Source organism: Capsicum annuum, chromosome 1 (genome assembly GCF_002878395.1).
Source record: "Capsicum annuum cultivar UCD-10X-F1 chromosome 1, UCD10Xv1.1, whole genome shotgun sequence".
Classification (NCBI taxonomy): domain Eukaryota; kingdom Viridiplantae; phylum Streptophyta; class Magnoliopsida; order Solanales; family Solanaceae; genus Capsicum; species Capsicum annuum.
In genome coordinates, this window is record NC_061111.1 from 185,631,275 (window position 1) to 185,651,218 (window position 19,944).

The 19,944-nt window shown below is 38.0% G+C and overlaps 1 protein-coding gene across 1 annotated transcript; it reads right to left on the reverse strand.

Annotated features, from left to right (window-relative positions):
• Nucleotides 1–5,690: 5,690 nt before the first annotated feature.
• On the reverse strand, nucleotides 5,691–19,179 carry LOC107842602 (serine/threonine-protein kinase PBL27). The gene is made up of 5 exons (XM_016686545.2): nucleotides 18,663–19,179; nucleotides 17,477–17,676; nucleotides 17,080–17,269; nucleotides 6,968–7,359; nucleotides 5,691–6,794 (listed from the first exon to the last, which is right to left on the reverse strand). Exons 1-5 carry the CDS (start codon nucleotides 18,784–18,786, stop codon nucleotides 6,168–6,170), a joined length of 1,533 nt encoding a protein of 510 aa, XP_016542031.2. The 5' UTR covers nucleotides 18,787–19,179; the 3' UTR covers nucleotides 5,691–6,167.
• Between the last annotated feature and the right edge of the window lie 765 nt (nucleotides 19,180–19,944).

A 19,944-nucleotide genomic window follows, 5' to 3' on the forward strand; every position in this document is an offset into this window, starting at 1 on the left:
TTGTTAGTGAATTTTTTCTTTTATAGCTGGGCTGAATAACCCACTTTTTCCTATCACCGCTGAGCGGTATGATGTTCACCGCTATACACACCGCTGAGCGACCTTATCGTGATGACTTTCTGTCTTTTGACAATTATGAGCTGGCTTCTCACTGCTAAATGGTGATATCGTTGTGACCTTCTAGTTCTTGACAAATGTAAATGTGCTCCTCACCGCTCAGCGGTGATATCCTAAATTGGGAAATTTTGATTGATTCTCCGTTGCACCTCAATGATCAACTCAAGAAGCCTCTGGACTTGTAGTTTCTCACCTCTTTATTTTTTAATGCCATCCAAATCCATAATAATTTAGTCCTAGATATGCTAATCATGTCCATTAGGTAAGGAGCACAATTAAAGTTCAATTACCCTCAGAATAGCATATTATAGCTCTCAAAACAGGTCCAAATATGGGTGAATATTGGTGATTGGACATATAAATACGCCCAAGATCATTTATCAAGTAAAAGGTTATTTTGAAGGGCTGGGTTAGACATCATCCGAGGGACTGGTGGTAGAATGAAGAAGTAAAGAAGAAAGTGGAGATTAAGAAGGGGGCATATGTTAAGCTAGTTGAGAGTAAGGATGAAGAGAAGAAATAGGTGAATAGGGAGGAGTACAAGTTAGCTAGAAAAGAGGTTAAGTTAGCAGTTATGGCTGCTAAGACAATAATATTTGAGAGCTTGTATGTGAGGTTAGAGAAGAGAGGCAAAAAAAAAGAGGTTGTATAGGCTTGTTAAGGCTAGAGAGAGGAAGAGTCGTGACCTCGATCAAGTAAAGTGCATTAAGGGGGAGGATGGTAGAGTATTGGTAGAGGATGTTCACATTAAAAGAAGATGGCATGCGTATTTTCATAGACTCCTGAACAATGAAGGGGACAGAGACATTGAGTTAGGGGAGGTGGATCACTCAGATGAGTGTCGTGATTTCAGTTACTGTAGATGTTTTAAGTTTGAGGAGGTCAAAGAGGCTATTCACAGGATGCGGAGGGGTAGGGTGACGGGGTCTAATGAAATTATAATGGATTTTTAGAAGTATTTTGGCAGAGAAGGTTTAAGGTGGTTAACTGATTTGTTTAACGACATTTTCAAGACTGTGAAAATGCCTGAGGATTGGAGATGGAGTACTATGATTCCTTTATATAAGAACAACGGTGACATTCAGAGTTGCAATAACTCAGAGGTATTAAGTTGTTGAGGCACACCATTAAGATTTGGGATAGGGTGGTCGTGTGGAGGTTGAGAATGATCGTGTCTATTTTAGAAAATGATTTTGGATTTGTGCCCGGTCGCTCGACAAAAGAAACAATTCACCTGGTGGGGAGATTGATGGAGCAGTATAGGGAAAGGAAGAGGAAATTACACATGGTGTTCATCGACCTAGAGAAGGCGTATGACAAAGTCCTTAGGGAGGTTCTTTGGAGATGCTTGGAGGTGAGAGGGGTCTCGGTGGCGTACATCAAATCTATTAAGGACATATATAATGGAGCGAAGACTCATGTGAGGACAATGAGAGGAGATTCAGAGCATTTCCCTAGGGGAGATAGAGTTAGGAATGATACTATCCGTGAGAATATGGGAGTGGCTTTAGTGGAAGACAAGATGCAGAAAGTGAGGCTGAGATGGTTAGGGCATGTGATGAGGAGGGGAACGGATGCCCCTGTTCGTAGGTGTGAGATGCTAGTTTTTGATGGTTTTAGGAGGGGTAGAGGTAGTCCAAAGAAATACTAGAGGGATTTAATAAGACGTGACATCGAGCAGTTATAGTTTACTGAGGACATGACCCTAGATAGGAAGGTCTGGAGGACGCGGATTAGGTTAGAAGGCTAGTGCGTGTGGGTGAGTCGTAACAAGTAGTTAGAAGAGCTTTGGTGTAAACGAGCTAGTAATCCTAGGGTTGTGTCCATAGGTTGGAGCTGCTAGTTATGAGAGTTTGGGTGTGGTGGGCGTCTTTGATTTGTGAGTGTATGGTATTACTCTGTGGGTGTCTTATTTCTATTATTTTATCCATCCTGTCTCATGTTTTATTACGACTTTATTTACTATCCTTTATCTTGAGACATGGGTCTATCAAAAACAACCTCTCTACTTCTTCGGAGGTAGTGGTATGGACTGCGTACATTTTACATTGCTCAGACCCACTATGTCGAAATACACTGAGTTTGTTGTTGTTGTTGTCATGTCAAAAGGATAAAATGGCATCCCTCACTAAATGCCAATAAGTGCAAAATGAGGCATCGAAAGTTGATCTCTTTGCTTTTGTACCACCTCCCAATGAGCTAAGTCGAAAAGGTTGATTCAAAAATAGGGAGTCAATTCATATCCTCCAAGTAGTTAAATTGAATCACGTCAAATATAACGCTTTATGGGAGGCAAATCCATGTTTATTTGCTTTGTAGATTTATTTTGCTATTTAATTTTAGATAAGTTTTATTTTTCTTTTTTAAAAAATATGTTTTTAAAAATTATTATTTTTGATCATCTTACCAAATCTCAAGGTGTTTAAATTGTCATGGATTAGTTGATGGGTTGGAGAGGTGTCAGCCAATGAGGAATTTTGGTGCAGGAACTTAGACTGCATTTGTTATTATTAATATTTAAACGTCTAAATCTGAATGCATATCTGAATGATTAAGATGTTGTCTTCAGACTTGAAAACTGAACGGTTAAAAATATTAGTTTTTTAATATCTGAATATGCAAAATTTATTTATTTGCATATATAATAAAATATATAATTTAAATAAAAAATAATCATATATTAGAAAAATATTTGATTTAATACAATAAAATTATTATTTGATAGAAATATTTATATTTGTTAGTGATAATGGAGGTGGTTTGTAATGGTGGTAATGATTGAATTTAGTGATTAATAATGTTGGTGGTGATAATTGCAATCGTAGAGATGTTTGGTATTGTAGTGACCATTATGATGGTGGCGATTGATAGTAGTAGTGGTAATGATATGAAGTGGGTTGATTAGTAGTTGGAGGTGTTGATTGTGATAGCTTAAAAATAAATGAATGATGGTTGATGATGTGTTGACGATAGTTGGAGATGTTGTTATCTGTGATGGTGGAGATGATTATTAGTAGAGATATAATGTAGCAGTGATGATGGTTGAAGCAGTGGTAAAAGTGACGACACTGCTGACAATGGTGGTGGCCGAAGAATATGTGGATGTTGATAATATATTAGTGGTAGTTAGCCGTGGCGCTAGTTATGATAGATGAGTTGGTTAGTGGTTAGGATTGACTGATAGTGGTTGATGATGGTGGTGGCATTGGTGGCGTTGGAATTGGCATTAGCATTGACTGTGGTGATAACGGTGGATATAATTAAAATAATAGAGGTGGTAGATATGACAGCAGCTGAAAAAAGTGGTTAGTAGCAATTATGATTGTGAATGATGGTTGTGATGGTGGAGGTGGTTGGTGATAGTGGCTAAATGGTGGTTGCTAATGGTGGTGATGACAGAGGTGGTTAACGGTGGTGATTGATGATTATGGATACAGTGGTGGTGAATATTATCCAACACAAGAATTTAAGACTTAGGCCTCAATTGTTTGCACTTAATGGAGGTCTGAATCTGAATGATTCAGACTTCAGACCATTAACTGCATTTGTTTTTTATTAAGATTTTGGCTCTTGATAAGTCTGAATAGGTCTTAATCAAGTATTCTTTTGTTGGATAATATTCATCGTCACTCTATCCATAATCATCAGTCACCACCACTAATCACCTCTGCCACCACCACCATTGTCAACCACCACCTAGCCTCCAACCACCTCCACCATCACAACCACCATTCACAATCATAATTGCTACTAACCACTATTTTCAGCCGCTGTCATATCTACCACCTTCATTGTTTTAATTATATCTGTCGCTATCACCACTGTCAACGCTAAGGCCAATGCCAACACCACCATCACCATCAACAACTATTGGTCAATCCCAACTACCAACCAACTCATCTATCACAACTAGCGCCACTGCTAACTACCACTAACACATCATCAGTATCCACACATTTTTCAGCCACCACCACCGCCACTATTGTCACCGGTTCCACCACCTCTACCACCACTTGAACCACCATCATCATCGCTACAGTACATCTCTACTAATAATCATATCCACCTCACAGCTAACAACATCTCCACCTACCACCAACATATGTCAACCATCATGCATTCATTCTTAAGCTATCACAATCAACACCTCCAAGTACTAACATCTACCAACTTCACATCACTACTACCATCACTGTCAATCGCCACCATCATAACAGTCACTACAATACCAAACATCTCTACAATCAAAACTATCACCGCCAACGTTACTAACCACTAACATCAATCATTACCACCATCACCACCATTATAAACCATCTCCATTATCACTAACAAATATAAATATTTTTTCAATCAAATAATAATTTTATTGTATTAAAACAAATATTTTTCTAATATATAATTATTTTTTATTTAAATTATATTTTTTTATTATATATGCAGTTAAATAAATTTTGCATATTCAGCTATTGAAAAACAAATAGTCTTAATCATTCAGTTTTCAGATCTGAAGACAACATCTTAAGCATTCAGATATGCATTCAAACTCAGACGTCTGAATCTTAAAAAAAAAAACGCAGTCTTAGTTCCAGATTTGAATGATTAAAACTTATTCAGACCTATTAAAAACCAAAATCTTAATGAAAAATAAATAGACGTAATGGTCTGAAGTCTGAATCATTATGATTCAGACCTCCATTAAGTGCAAACAAATGAGGCCTAAGCCTCAAATCCGAAAAGAGGATGAAAAATAATACTGGTAATGGAGTGTTTGAAAAGACCTGGGGTGTTTGGTATATTTGTAAAAATCAGGCATGAAAGCCACACCCCACACACTTATAGCGTCGCCCAGGTCCAAGAACAACAAAAAAAAAACACGTCTAGCCCAGGATGTCTCTTCACGTTTCTTCTTAGTCTCATTTTCTCTTCGTTTCGCTGGATGGTGACCCCGTTCCCTATTTCCATTGAGCCAAATTTTGCACAAAGTGACGGAAATTGTGTGCTTTATTAGTGAGGAAGTTTGTTAGTCCCAGTGAGTAGGGACTACTGGGAAAGTTATCCCGACCTATGAACTATAATTTAATTAGATTTTCTTTGCTTTCATTTCACCTATTCATTTTATGAATAAATAACGTTTCATGTCAGGAGAGGCCTCTACAAACTGTGCTGCTCTAATCTTAACAAATATTTTCCATTTTTTTTGCACCCCAACCCCATTCTCCACAAAAAATCTCACATTCTACAAACTGTGAGAATCCGTTTGATGAATTTATTTCTAAATATTTTCACCAACTTCGTTTTTCTATGGTTAGTGACAAGAAAATGAAATGAAGGTGCAAAATCTCAGAGTTCAGAGCAAACAATATGCCAAACTATTGCATAGAAGGTCACATCAGCAAATGGACTTCATGCAATATATAATGAGGATGGTCTTCACTAGACTCTTCTGCTGTTGCTTATAGCAAGGAATGTTGAACTCGTTAACAGATCCTTCTAAAAGCGAGATTTCCAGTTTGAACCCTCAAAACTGGTTATCCAAAATATACAAATCATTCATCTCATGAGACATGTTATGATACTCAAACCCCTTTTCTATAAAAGCCAAGACGCGAGACTCGGAAATCCTTACAGATGGGAACTACAACAGAATACAAGGTGCAACAATGGAATTTTACAAGGGACGTCCGCTCCATACAAAGACCACATAAGAAGCGAAAGTTAGATATGTTCCCCACTTCTTCTGTACCATAAACTCTAGAAACCCCGTAATACATAAGATTAACATGTTCCCCAACTCTAGCCCCAGATTGCACCATCAGGCTAGTTTCCCTCTCATTTCGACCACAACAGCTGAAACATCTAATTTACATTGAACAAGAATGAATTACCCTCAATGAGCAAACACCGAAAGTAGGACAGGACTCTTACTTCCAAGGTGAGGATGGAAAACCAAGAACTCAAGGATTATGCAATTGCAGTATCACGTATTTGCATCATGAAGATCACCACCTATATTCCTAAAAATCCTTGAGACATATATATTGCATAAATCAATCATTTATCCCATCAAAACTACTGCCCCTTCCATTTGTCTTCTTTTTGTCTCTCCAATTTTCGCCCCATACCTTTGCTTCAGCAACTGCACGTTCCCTGTCTAAATCTCGATTCCTTGGGGTTTCTCTAGTTCTACCTGCACTGACAGGGCTGTTTCTTTGAGAATCAGGACGTTCTGATTCATCCAAACCCCACTTACGACTAGATCCACCACTAGTTGCAATTTTCCTCAACTCTATCCCAGTATTGAAATCCCTGGCATAATCTCTTTTCCTGGAATCAGGAGAATTCCTCTGGATGGAAGGAGAACCATGGTGAGCACTGCAATGTTCAGGGCTATCTACTCCATCAACAGAGTGCAGTCTATCCTCCCTGCTCCTTGGAGTGGATGAACCAACGCGGTTACTTTGTGCACCTGCTGCATTAGGGTCATAAGTTTGAGAGGCTAAATATGTTAAAGCTGTCACAACATCCCCTATTAAAGGTCTAGTAGATGCTTGTTCTTGCAAGCACATTGCTGCCACAGCCAGTGCTTGGTAAAGTCCTCGCATTGGGTAACGGCCTTGCAATAGTGGATCTGCCATTTTCGGGAACTTCCTCCTATCCTTGAAAAGTGGTCGAGCCTGCAAACACATTTCTCAATGTATAAAAAGTGGCAAAAGCAATATTCTGCCTTTTGAAGGTGTAGAAATGAACTAAAGGAAAACAGTCTCTTCCACACATCAAATGTCAAAGAAATCTAAGAAACAGAGGACACATATCATAATGACCAAATACAATCACAGAGAGGACATACCGAGGCAACAAGATTATGCTCCCCATGACTCCGAGTGTTATCAATTGCTTTGCGGCCTGTAATCAGCTCAAGGAAGACAACCCCAAAACTGTACACATCAGATTTCAATGTGAGTTGACCTGTCATTGCATATTCAGGAGCACAATAACCATATGTGCCCATCACACGTGTAGACACATGAGTCTTGTCGCCAACAGGGCCCAATTTAGCAAGCCCAAAATCTGATAATTTAGGGTGATATCCTTCATCAAGAAGTATGTTGGAAGATTTTAAGTCTCTATATATTACGGGAGGGTTGGCTTTGTCATGCAGATACTCTAAACCCTTCGCTGCACCAGCTGCAATCTTCATCCTTGTATTCCAGTCTAATGGTCCTTTATCAGGTGGAAGATCTGCATACATACTCCAAAGAGAGGGATTAGGTCCCAGTGCATAATCTGCATTGGTTCTATTACAAAAGCAGCAACAACACCATACCCAGTGAACTCCCACAAGTGGGGTCTGGGGAAAGGGTAGAGCATATGCAGACCTTACCACTACCTCATGGAGGTAGAGAGGCTGTTTCCGACCCATGGCTCAAATGCAAAAATCCAAGTAAAAGAAAAAGCAAACAAAATGATTAGTAAGGAAAGAAGTGCAGAGCCTACAAGAAAGGAACAAATACAACAGCAAAATAATGTACAGAAGTACAACACCACACAAAACGATCAACATTACAGATCACTTCAACTTTTGACAGTGGAAACTTTCATTTAATTGTACCAGAATAATGCAGAGAGAAATTTATCAAAAGAGGAATGGAAGTATTAGTTAAGAGCATTCTGTCGAGCATCTCCACATACTTCATGTCATTGCTTTACAACATCTAGTGTTGCAGGTAAATTGTAAAGGTTCCAAAGGAACTTCCCATGTGATTCAACAAATGGGCATAGGAAGTTTTCAACAAGGTCCTACTAGGAAAGTGATTTGGAGATTTAGAGAAAGATCTATAGAGGGAAATTAGAGAGAAAAAGTAGAATTATAGGAGAAGTGGAGGACTCAAAATATCACACTTCCTTTTGGCTGCAGATTCTGAAGAAAATTTTCTTGAATAATGCTAGAGTTTATTACTACAACACTATTGGGTTGTTTGGTTGTTGGTTAGAGAGGAGTTATCCATGTATTAAAACTAGCATAACTTTATACAATTTTTGTAAGGTTATAAAAATGGACAAAAATAATCTCCACACAGAATCTAGTATAAGTTATACAATGTTTTGATTGATTTTCTCTTTTAATTTATGACATAACATCGTTAATACAATGTTTGGTTAATCTTTACCTTTTGCGCATAACTAATACATGTTTAAGTTATGAGGGAACCTACTTTTTATTTTATGCAGGGTAGAAGATGGCATAACTAAGCCTTGCATTACTAATACAACAATAACAAACCCAGTGTAGTGGGGTCTGGGGGGTAAGATGTACGCAGTCCATACCACTACTTCAGAAGAAGTAGAAAGGCTGTTTCCGATAAACCCCCGGCTCAAGACAAGGAATAATAAGCAAATACTTAATAAAGCATGGAACAAGATGTCAAGACAAAAATACGCCACCCACAAGGAATAATAAACAAAGAATAGTAAACAAATTCGTAATAAAGCATGCAACAAAGTGTCTTAGCAAGAACAATACATCTACCAAGTAATGCCCTACCCCAACGACTCAAACTGGCACTAGCCTTTTATCCTAATCTGCGTCCTCCAGATCTTCCTATCTAGGGTCATGTCCTCAGTGAGCTGTAACTGCTCCATGTCCCGCCTGATCACCTCTCTCCAGTATTTCTTCGGCCTACCCCGCCTGAAACCATCCAAAGCAAGCTTCTCACACCTACGAACCGGGGCATCCGTGCTCCTCCTCATCACATGCCCAATCCATCTCAATCGAACTTCTCGCAGCTTGTCCTCCACTGAAGCCACTCCAACCTTTTCCCGAATAGTCTCATTTCGAACTCTATCACCTCTACTAAGCCCACACATCCAACGCAACATCCGCATTTCCACCACCTTCAATTTTTGAATTTGAGAGTTTTTGACTGACCAACATTCCGCTCCATACAAGGCCGGACGGACTACCCCCTGTAGAATTTGCCTTTAAGCTTGGGCGGCACCTTCCTATCACACAACACCCCCGAGGGGAGCTTCCACTTCATCCATCCCGCCCCAATACGGTGAGAGACATCTTCGTCAATCTCACCATTCCCCTAAATCATAGACCCAAGATACTTGAAACTATCCCTCTTACACACCGTCTGGGAATCCAATCTCACTACCACCTCGTCTTCCTGCCTCACGTCATTAAACTTGCATTCTAAATATTCTGTCTTGCTCTAGCTCAACCTGAACCCTTTAGACTCAAGGGTCTGTCTCCACACCTCTAATTTATCGTTCACACCCCCCCGCGTCCCATCAATCAAAACTATATCATCTGCAAAAAGCACATACCAAGGCACCTCTCCTTGAATACGCCGCGACAACACATCCATTACCTACATATCTAATTCGGTAATTTCTGCATTACTAATACTTGCGTAACTCTAACCAGAAACCAAGCAACCCCTAACTTTTGGTTCTTAACAGGTATTACAAGCAAAAAGATTGTCCCATTTATATCCTCACATATATCCTCACAGGGACTATGAAATCTATTAAGGATTCAATTCAGCTCCATCTAAAATATCCGTTTTACACAAAGAAGGAAAGCATGTACTCACTGTCTTCAAAACATCTTCCTTCCCTCTCTCCACAATGTGTCCACCATATGTGAGAATGGATGATAATCCACCATTTTTTTACAACGGTGGTGTTCAAGCCAGCTTGCGCCACACCTCGACTAGTGCCACGGGTACCTTCTACCTCCACCAACGCAAGTACCAGGTAACTCTGTCCACCAAGGCTTGGACAAATGAGGAAGCCACTTACTGCTTTCTCCTCCGCTAGGAGTTGAACTTAAGACATCATAGTTCTCAACCATTCACTAACTACTAGGCCACACACTTGAGTTTCTCCACCATTTGTTTTACCTCCATAGGTTTCCTTTCCCTCGTAACATCTACGAAGTTCAGTGACATTCCTTGGCAATCCATTTGAGCAACCATGTTTAAGCTTAACTGTCAAAGTTGATAAGGTATATTAAGAAAGGACGGGAAGACTTCATCGGCAACAAAACCTTTGAGGGGATAGAAGTTACAGGCAGTGTGGAGAGACATTGACACTCACATTCCCGAATACTCATAGTATGATATGATAATACAAGAGATCAAAGGTTACAAGAATTGGGACGTAAAGGTCAAGAGAAGCTTTCCGAGGAGGAACCTTAGGGACGGGAGACAGTTAATTCAAGGTCTAATTGACTTAATTTACAGCGAAGTACAACTCATGCTAGTCAGGACTTGAGGAGGTAGGGTGGCGGAAGAGGGAGGAGATCACTTGCTTTCAGTTAACTTATCCTAAGCTCTTGGTAAGGAAGGCGTAGAATTTTCCACATTTAAGTAGTTGGATTCACGCGACACCAACAAAAATGTGCCTTTTCACTTGGTTGGTAGCAACGGAAACAATATTGATGGCTGAGCATTTTAGGAAAAAGCAAATTACAATGTCAACTGGTGCTTTGTGTCCAGATGCTCAGGAAAAAGCAAATTATGATGTCAACTGGTGCTTCGTGTTCAAATCTCCGACTGAATATGTGGACCACCGCCTTTAACATTGTCCGTTGCAGCTTACTTGTGGTCTGAGATTTGAGATGGTCTGGAATGCAATTTGGCAATGCCCTTCCACTGAAGGAAGCATTCTCCAACCAGACGGACAAAAGGTTGAAAAGCCTAGGCTGTTGCAGTACTAGCACTCACGTGGAATTCGTGGATGGAAAGAATAAGGGAGCATTCAAGTTGGTCTGGACACCACCGTCATTACAAAAAAAAAAAAAAAGAAATAGCCTCTCATTCCTAGTTTCTTTTCGGCACACCCATGAGGTATTAGTTTGTTTAGAAGATTGTGTGTGCTGATAGATAATCAATTTATGTGGTAGATTCTATATCCTTAGGTAACTTGCTCGTATACTGGAGATTTTTCGTTATTAATTTAACTGTTTACTTCTTACTAAAAAATGAAAGGTACCGAGTGAAAGCATACTATCCAGATACTGTTACAAGTATATATGGTGCATGGGGTATTTTTTATCCCCTTACCGAAGTGGTTAAATTAATTTTTGTACAGCATATCACCATTATTTGATTTATCCAGGAAAGTGATCAAGTCTTTTTTATTTGCTTACCTTAAGTTTAGGACGGTGGCATTTGTGACATTATGAACTAAAAAGACATTGCATATTCGGATATATACACTAAATGTTCAAATTAAAATAGTTTGATACATTATACATCGGTTCGTCTCTACTTCAGTAGTAAATGTGCAAATTTGGAAAAGAACCCAGTCAGAAACCACAGTGCCTCCCCTGGTTTAGGAGAACACAAAATCATGGTCTATTTTGCTCAATTCTATTGATGAGTGAACCAGAAAGACATCAATCTTCAAAAGCACAATTCAATTACGTGGCTATATCAGATTTCAGCACCAAATGTTTGGAAAAGATATACACAGCCTCCCATTAGTATGAAGGATATTTCCTTGTCCTGTTTGATAAGATGGGCGAGGCGGTTGCTCGGATTCTCCAAAAATGATTCTGCACCCATGTTGGATCCTTCAAAAAATGCATTACTTTTGAAGGATCTGACACACACCCACTGACATTCTTGAAGAGTTCGAGCAACATATGGAAAAAAGGAGAGGAGAAATGGGCAAAAGGTACGCAAATCTGTACCCAAGACATGCTAAATGCACACATTCATGTAAAGTACCAAAGAACTTAAGTCTGAGAACTTCAGAGAATAAGACAAATACTCTTTCTGTTCAAGTTACAACTAACCAAATTACTCTCCAACTGCTACCGCCAAACCTTCACTACCACGACATGTTAGGAGGTGTATTTTTAATTATATATCTGGATAAACTATTAATTAGTATTTATTTTTTTGTATAGAGAGCAGTTTGCGTCAGACACAGTCACCCTTTGCTAATTCGACAAAAGATCTGACATCAGAAAGTTAATATATATATAAAAGTTGAAATCACAAAATTATACCATTTTTCCTATTGATTTTGGCCTTTACTGCTCTTTATAAAGGGAAGGAGCAGCGGGAAGAGGTTTCTTAATCAATTTTTTTCTCTCTCAATTATACAATCAGCAACTACAGCCACCCATGTTCATTACATTCTTTCTTCATCTCTTGCACATATATGGCAGATCCATAGTCCTTACATCCAGCCCTAGATTGCCTGAACTGCTTAGTGCAACCTCAATCTTTTCTTTTTGAGAAATTCCTTTTTTTGGGAGAAACTGTAACCTCAATCATATCCTTCGTGCCCTTTTCATTATTACTATTTTTCCTTAGGTAACAGACCATCGAGATATAAATAGAAGTGGTGTTAAAGACTTGCTAGTGCCAGTAGGCTGCCATCATATGGCAGAGGCATTGCTGAATATTTGCACGAGTTCCTTCGCTCTCTAACTGTCTCCTAAAACCCAGAACATTGCGGAGATAGTTTAGCACGTTTTCTTTGGGTTCCTAATTTCCAGCACGGGTAGCAGCAGATGCATTATGGAGCATCAACAAAAACATTATGAGAAATATAGGAGAAAAATATTATTGAACTGTTGTAACTACATTATTACACTGCGACCCTATTTATAAACACTACATTACAATCCTTTTTCAAGTAGAATTCTATATGCTATTCCTTCTCCTACTCATATTCTAACACTCCTCCTCAAGCTAGTGTGTACAAGTCATATGTACCAAGCTTGTCATGGATGTAATTAATACGAGGATTAGTGAGGGACTTGATGAATATATTCGTAAGAAACTGGTAAGGATTGCTAGGGACATCTAGGCGATCACAGTGGAAAAAGAACAAACTGAAAAGTGGTTAGTAAAATATAGTAAAAGTCGATTTGTCTCTGGAAAATTGGCAGAAATTGACATAGTATACATGGGTCATCCCAAAATCAAGATATTAGTAGATCTTGAACAAGAAAGTCATCGAAAAACTAGCTGAAACATGCTAACGCATCGGATTATTAGATTTGACGACTGCAAAGTGGACAAATTAGAGAAATATTATATTGGGTAGAGTCGGAATGATGGCACGACTCTACCGGAAAAGAGATACTATATCGGTAGGGTCACAAAGATGCCTACTGAAAAAGAGAAATTATATGGATAGGGTCAAAATGACATCACGACCCTACTGGAAAACAGAAATTATATGGGTAGGTTCGGAATGACGACACAACTATACTGAAATATGGGTAGGGTCGAAATGATAGCATGACCCTACAAAAGAGAAATTATATGAGTTTGGGTCGGAATGACGACACAGCCCTACTGAAAAAGAGAAATTATATGGGTAGGGTTGGAATGATGACACAACCCTACACAAATCAGATCTTAGGAGTCACCAGAAAGACGCACGAAACTACGCCAACCAGCTCTGAGAAGTCATCAGAAAGATGCACGGTGCTATGCAAGCACCTCAAATATGAGAAAGTAGTCAAAAAATGCATGGTATTAAGCAAATTAATATTAGTATGAATAGATGCACGGTGCTACACAAATCAGATATGAAAGAAAGATGCATATCAAATATAAGAAAATAGTCACCGAAAAGAAGCACAGTGGTCCAATCTTTTGCTAACATGATCATTGATCAAATGGGCAGTATAGATAGGTCATAGCCACTACCGACAAAGGAGCTATGTGATTCTCTACCAAGATCATAGAGGCTCTGATACGACGAGAGAAATATAGGAGAAAAATATTATTGAATTGTTGTAACTACATTATTGCACTGAGATCTCATTATTAGACACCATATTCCAATCCTTTTCCAAGTAGGCCACTACATTACAATTCTTTTCCAAGAAGGACACTACATTATAGTCCTTTTTCAAGTAGAATTTTATATGTTATTCCTTCTCCTACTCATATTCTAACACAATATACCCAGTGAAATCCCACAAAGTGGGTTCTAGGGAGGATAGAATGTATGCAAACTTTACTACTACCTCTTGGGTCTAAAAAGGCTATTTCCGAAAGACTCTCAGCTCAAGTGAAGCAAATCAAAGTAGAAAGTAAAAGGAAAAAAAGAAGGATAGCTAAGAGTAACATGACAACTAATAGCAAAGCAGTTTAGAGCATATATGCAAGGAAATGTAACATCAACAACAAGGTGCGATCACCTAAACATAGTAAACAACAGATGATTTCAGATACCAAAAGCCAAAGACTACATGAAAAGGCTAATCTATGACAGACACGGTGCTCTAAACTACCACTAAGCCAAAGACTACATGAATAGGCTAATACTGAGACAACACTCAACTACCTACCAACCTTCTACCCTTATTCGCGACCTTCATAGCCTCCTATCAAAGAACATGTCCACGATAAGCTAAAGATGTGTCTTTATCTATCTAATCATCTCTCTCTAATACTTTTTCGGCCTATCCTGCATCTCATAGTCCCACTATATCCAAGCATCCGTACATCTCTTCTTTACATGCCTAAACCATCTCAATCTCCCTTCTTTATCTTGTCTACCACGGAGACCGCTCCCACTTTGTCCCGAAAATCCTCATTCCTAATCCTATGTCTCCTAGTATGTCCACACAATCATTTGAACATCCTCAGTATCAAGCATAAGTACCCAAAATGTTTCAGCGCAATTTTGATATCATTCACTTGCGCGATCCCACACTAGAGATGAAACACGGGGGCCAAAGGTCCCTTGATAGGTATTAGAAAGCAGAGTCAGTCTTATATGTATCTACTTATGTAAATTCAGTTTTTCAAATTGGTATCAAAATTAAACTTCTTTAGAAAATAATATATATAGTTCATCGATTGTTCCAACAAGAGCACCTATTAACCATACAACAGTGAAAAGATCATGAAATTCACTGTGTATAGGATGATTTAGTTCAAATAACTTAAAAAATACAATACCCTTCAATGTGAGGGCAATGTCGATAGGAACAACTATATGTAATAAATAATTGTTGAATACAGTAACAATGATAAATCCTATGTTGGTGTCTGTAAAGAATGGATCTTGAGTCTAACTCAACCTCAAAAGCTAGCTCATGAGGGGAGGATTGTCCAAGTCCATACAAGGAGACCAATTATCCATACCTCTTCCGATGTGGGATACTTAACACTCCCTCGCACGCCCAGACCTCGTTAACTGGAGCGTGGACAATCTAATATAGGGGCCCAACATCGGTGAACAAAGATTTGAGATGGATCTGACTCTGATACCGTAGAGCAATTTATAGAAGAGATTGTTAGAGGATGCCATAATATTTTGCGGAGAAGGAATGGTTTGATGGTTAGTCGATGGAGTAGTTTGGTTTTCGGGTGTCGACGTTTGATTTGTTGGGGTTGTGTGAGAATCAGAGGTGCTATTTAAGGGAGCTATTGTGCTTCACAGCCAACAAGTTTTCTGGACTCATGAGGGGAGGATTGTCCAAGTCCATATAAGGAGACCAATTATCCATCCCTCTTCCAATAAGGGATACTTCACAGTGCCAACCATTGTCATGCTAATGCCTATTAGTATAGTAGGTAGATGCCAAATAGAACTTTTATGTTTATTCCATTAACTTGCATTATGTTCCACCACAGTAAGAACACCCTCTTCAACCAAAGGAAATGTTCCCCTCACAGTAAAGACTAATCCCGAGACCCCGCTTCGTGGGAATATACGGGATATGTTGCTGCCACAATAAAGACTAATCGTGGCTTGTAGATGTTTAAACGTCATACAATTATTGATGATCACCTAAGCAATGTCTTAGACACAAAACCATTCCAATAACCATCCATAATCGAACATTGGTGCAATAGACAACTCTTGTTGAGACTGCGTCGGAAATTCTGTAACACTCTAATGCTGTTTGAAGTAGATTGCAACATCTATCATATTTCTGAATAAATTATTCCACTTTCACCAGCTATATCCATATAACAACTCCTTCATTGGAAGGTCCATGAACAAATAGAAGTTCCAAAAGGAAAGGGTGTTGTGCCACGAAACCAAGGATATCAAAGAAACAGTTTAAAAAAAAAACAGTGCAACACAAATCAGCATGCTGTGTCTCATCTGATTTTTTATATTAAAGAATATTGCAATTGTTTTGATTTGTTTAGTTAATCTTGAACCATGCGTAGTCTATTCATCATCCAGCTAATTTAGAACCTAGTATTAGTGTTACTCAAAGCTATATACAGATATAAGACTTTCATAAGTGCTTTGTACATGAACTGTAAGTCTAACCCATTCTCCAAGGCATCATGTATTTATTTATTTGAATCTCCCTCTCTTTAAACATTTCTATCGGGAGAAGAGGAGCCTTGGTGGAAAGTAAGAGTTGTCTCCCAGGTTAAAGCTGTAAAAACAACCTCGTGTAGAAATGCAAGGTACGGCTGCATATAATAGACACAATGTGGTCCGACCCTTTCTCGGACCCCACGAATAGATGGTGTTTAGTACTGTTAAGAGTTCTGCCTCCGTGGGATAAGGAGAATTTGGATTATTTATATGGTCTTAGGCAACCCTCCCTTCATGAGCTATATTTTGGGACTGAGTTAGGCCCAAGATCCATATAGCATTGTATCAAAACCAGAACCATCACAATTTATGATTTACCAATGTTGGGCCCCATATTAAATTGACCACGCTCTAGATGTCCATCCCTGGGCGTAAAGCAGAGAGTTGAGTCCCACATCAATGGGATGAGGAGAATATGGACTCTTTATATGTTCTTGGGCAATCCTTCCTCATAAGCAAGCTTTTGGGGTTGACATAGGCCTAAGATCCATTTAAAAAGTACATTTGGCTGCCTTTTTCTTATAGGAAGAAGGGGTAGGGTTCTAGTACGCGAATAACTATTCATGAATAACCAAATTATAGTTGCATTGCAAGAATCAATATATAAATTGCAGTAAAGGGTCTAACCATGTAAATGATCCTCTAAGGAACCCAATGGCATAAACTCGTAAACAAGGAGGCGTTGGTCCCCATCTGCACAATAACCAATCAGGTTGACGAGATTTGGATGATGTAGTAAGCTAAGCATCAGAACCTCCACCAGAAACTCCCTATTTCCTTGAAGACCATTGCGGTCAAGCTGTTTAACAGCAACCACCTGCAAACACACCATACAGACACAACCATGGGTGAAATTGCAATTCAATATACAATTGAAGATTCTGACATTTAAATTTTTCGTTCCTATGCTAACATATTTCTCTTAAATAGTTATCCTATGCTAGCATTTACTAAACCTAACCTAAAGATGGCTAATGATTTGCATCTGCATTACAGAATTACATTGTTATAAAGTAACACCTACCTGTCCGGTGCTTTCCAGCCGACCTTTGTAAACACGTCCAAACCCACCTTCACCAAGCAAACACTCTGGCCTAAAATTCTTCGTTGCAGCAGCAAGCTCACGAAATGTGAATGTCTGCGCAGCAATATGTGCTGTTGGTCCATCTTTTGGAATGGCTGGATCTTTCTTAGGATCATGACTTCCACGAGACTTTGATTTATCTTTATATAAGAAATAAACATCGAGTCAATACCAATAAAGAAGAAAAAGAAACAAGTCAAGTTGCAAAATGATTCATTGATATTTTTAACTGCAATAAGATCATTCTTTTATAAGTTACAGCAGTATGAGCATTACACCACATTAATCATGATGGTCCACCGAACTTTCAGGCTCTAAACTCTACATTGTTATGAGAATCTAAATTCCCTCACAGATTCATTGGCATATGCCAGTTCTTTGAAATTCATATTCACAGCATTTATTGACACATTACCAGCCTGTTCAGCTAGAATATATATTCTTCACTGTTGATAGGAGGTAAACCGCAAAGAATTTGTCGTGCCATGGTTAGATTGTACTACTACTCCTCCCAATTAGTAATTCAAGAGTTCTCCAAGTTAAATTTTCTTGTGAAGTTAACACAAGTTTCATTTTCATCTACTTGAAAGCCCCTCCCCCTCCCCTTTACGCACATACAACCACAACCACAACAACATACCCCATGTAATCACCCTAGTGAAGTCTAGGGAGGGTAGGATGTACACTGACCTTACCCCTTCCTTTGTAGCAGTAGAAAGGCTGTCTCCAAAAAACCCTCCCCCCTCTAAAAAAAGCGGAGCAAAAATATCTATTTTGCCGTCAAAAGTGTCTATTAGAATTTATTTTCTCGTAGAACATATATTTCTGACTAATTCAAACAATATAATAGGGCAAACAAATTTTTAAACAAGCAGAACAAGTGACAGATCTCTCAAATATACATCAGCATTACTAAACAATAAACAACAAAAACGATATAAAAAGAACCAAATTTCATTTCATAAAGAGCCAACCAAATCTGTAACGCCCCTTGCTAAAACACCACACACAACGTCACAAAAACACAGATCAAGTCTATAACATAAAACCCACACTCAAAATAGAAATTAAAAACCAAAATTCAAGAAAACCAAAGCAAACAGAACAAAAAAGGAAGAGTACATACCTGAATTAACTTTACTCAAATGGATAGACTGAGGAGCAGAAGCATCCTTAAAAGACTCTTTTTTTACCACTTGTTTTCCAGTTTCCTTGTTTGATGATCCAAAGCAAGGAAAACACCCACCCATATCAAATCCACAAAAATCAAACAAAACCCAAAAAAATACCAACTTCACAAAATTTTACATATAATCAAGATTTGTACTTCTTTATGCCTTCACCACTTCACTAGAATTTTCCAGTAGATATTCTTCAGCCATGAGCCACTCATCAGTGCCCCAAAATGAAGCTCAACAACAAAGATCAAAAAACTTCCAATTTCATCAGACAAAGTAGATCAACAAATCCAAGAAAATTGATGGTTAAAGAAAAGCAGAGACAAAGGCAAAATCTTTTGCTTTTATTATAAAAATATTGGATTTTATGTTATGGTTATATATATATATATATTATTTTATGTGTGAATATATAAGGAAATAAAATTAATTTTAGTGAGGGGTTACGGTAAAAATAAACAAAAATGGATAGAAAATATTTAGGTGAATCGTTATATTATCTTCTTGGAATTGTAATCCGATTCACACAAGGGCACAAAGAGGTTAAGGGATAAAATTTAGGGGCAAAAGTGACATATAAATTACTTATTTTATATTTATGTAGAGTTAATTGTTTTTGTCAGGTAATAAAAGTTGAAGTAACTTTGGAAATACTTTATTATATTTGATCTTTTGTTTTTGTTGTCCTTGTATTTCTTAGTCTTTCCTCTTTTATATATATATAAAAAAAAAAAAAACTCTGCATTTTCTTTTAAAGATATTAAAAAAAATAAAGAAGAAAATACATAAAGACCTAAATTAGTCCATAACTTTTTAGAAGACAATTAAATTTGTGGGGTCTTATTACGCGCTTAAATTTTTTAATATCACTTTTACCATCCATGTATTGAGAACATTATTTACAAGGTTATCTAGGTTATTTATTTTATTAGTAATATGTATTTTCTTTTACTTTTTTTTAACTTCTCATTTTCTATTTCTTTTCTCCTCAATCTTATTTTTTCCTCCGCTACCTCCTCCAAGTGAAGATTTCCTTCGATAACTTTACCTCCATTATCATTTGGTGCGTGACTTAGATCATGTTCCATCAGTAAAATTAAATCGAATAACAACAATCTATTTTTATTAAACAACTTAGATGACGTCTGTCAATTTTAAAATTTCTTAAACTTTTTCTTTTGAAATTTTCATATCTAAGCATGGGTATTCATGTCTTTCAAAATAATTTGA

Coding starts and splice junctions, on each gene's coding strand:
- LOC107842602 (XM_016686545.2), bottom strand. CDS start 18,786: ATGGGTGGGTGTTTTCCTTGCTTTGGATCATCAAACAAGGAAACTGGA. Junction 7,360..17,079: donor CTTAGAGGATCATTTACATG/GTTAGACCCTTT, acceptor GTATGTATGCAG/ATCTTCCACCTGATAAAGGA. Junction 6,795..6,967: donor AGCATAATCTTGTTGCCTCG/GTATGTCCTCTC, acceptor ATGTGTTTGCAG/GCTCGACCACTTTTCAAGGA.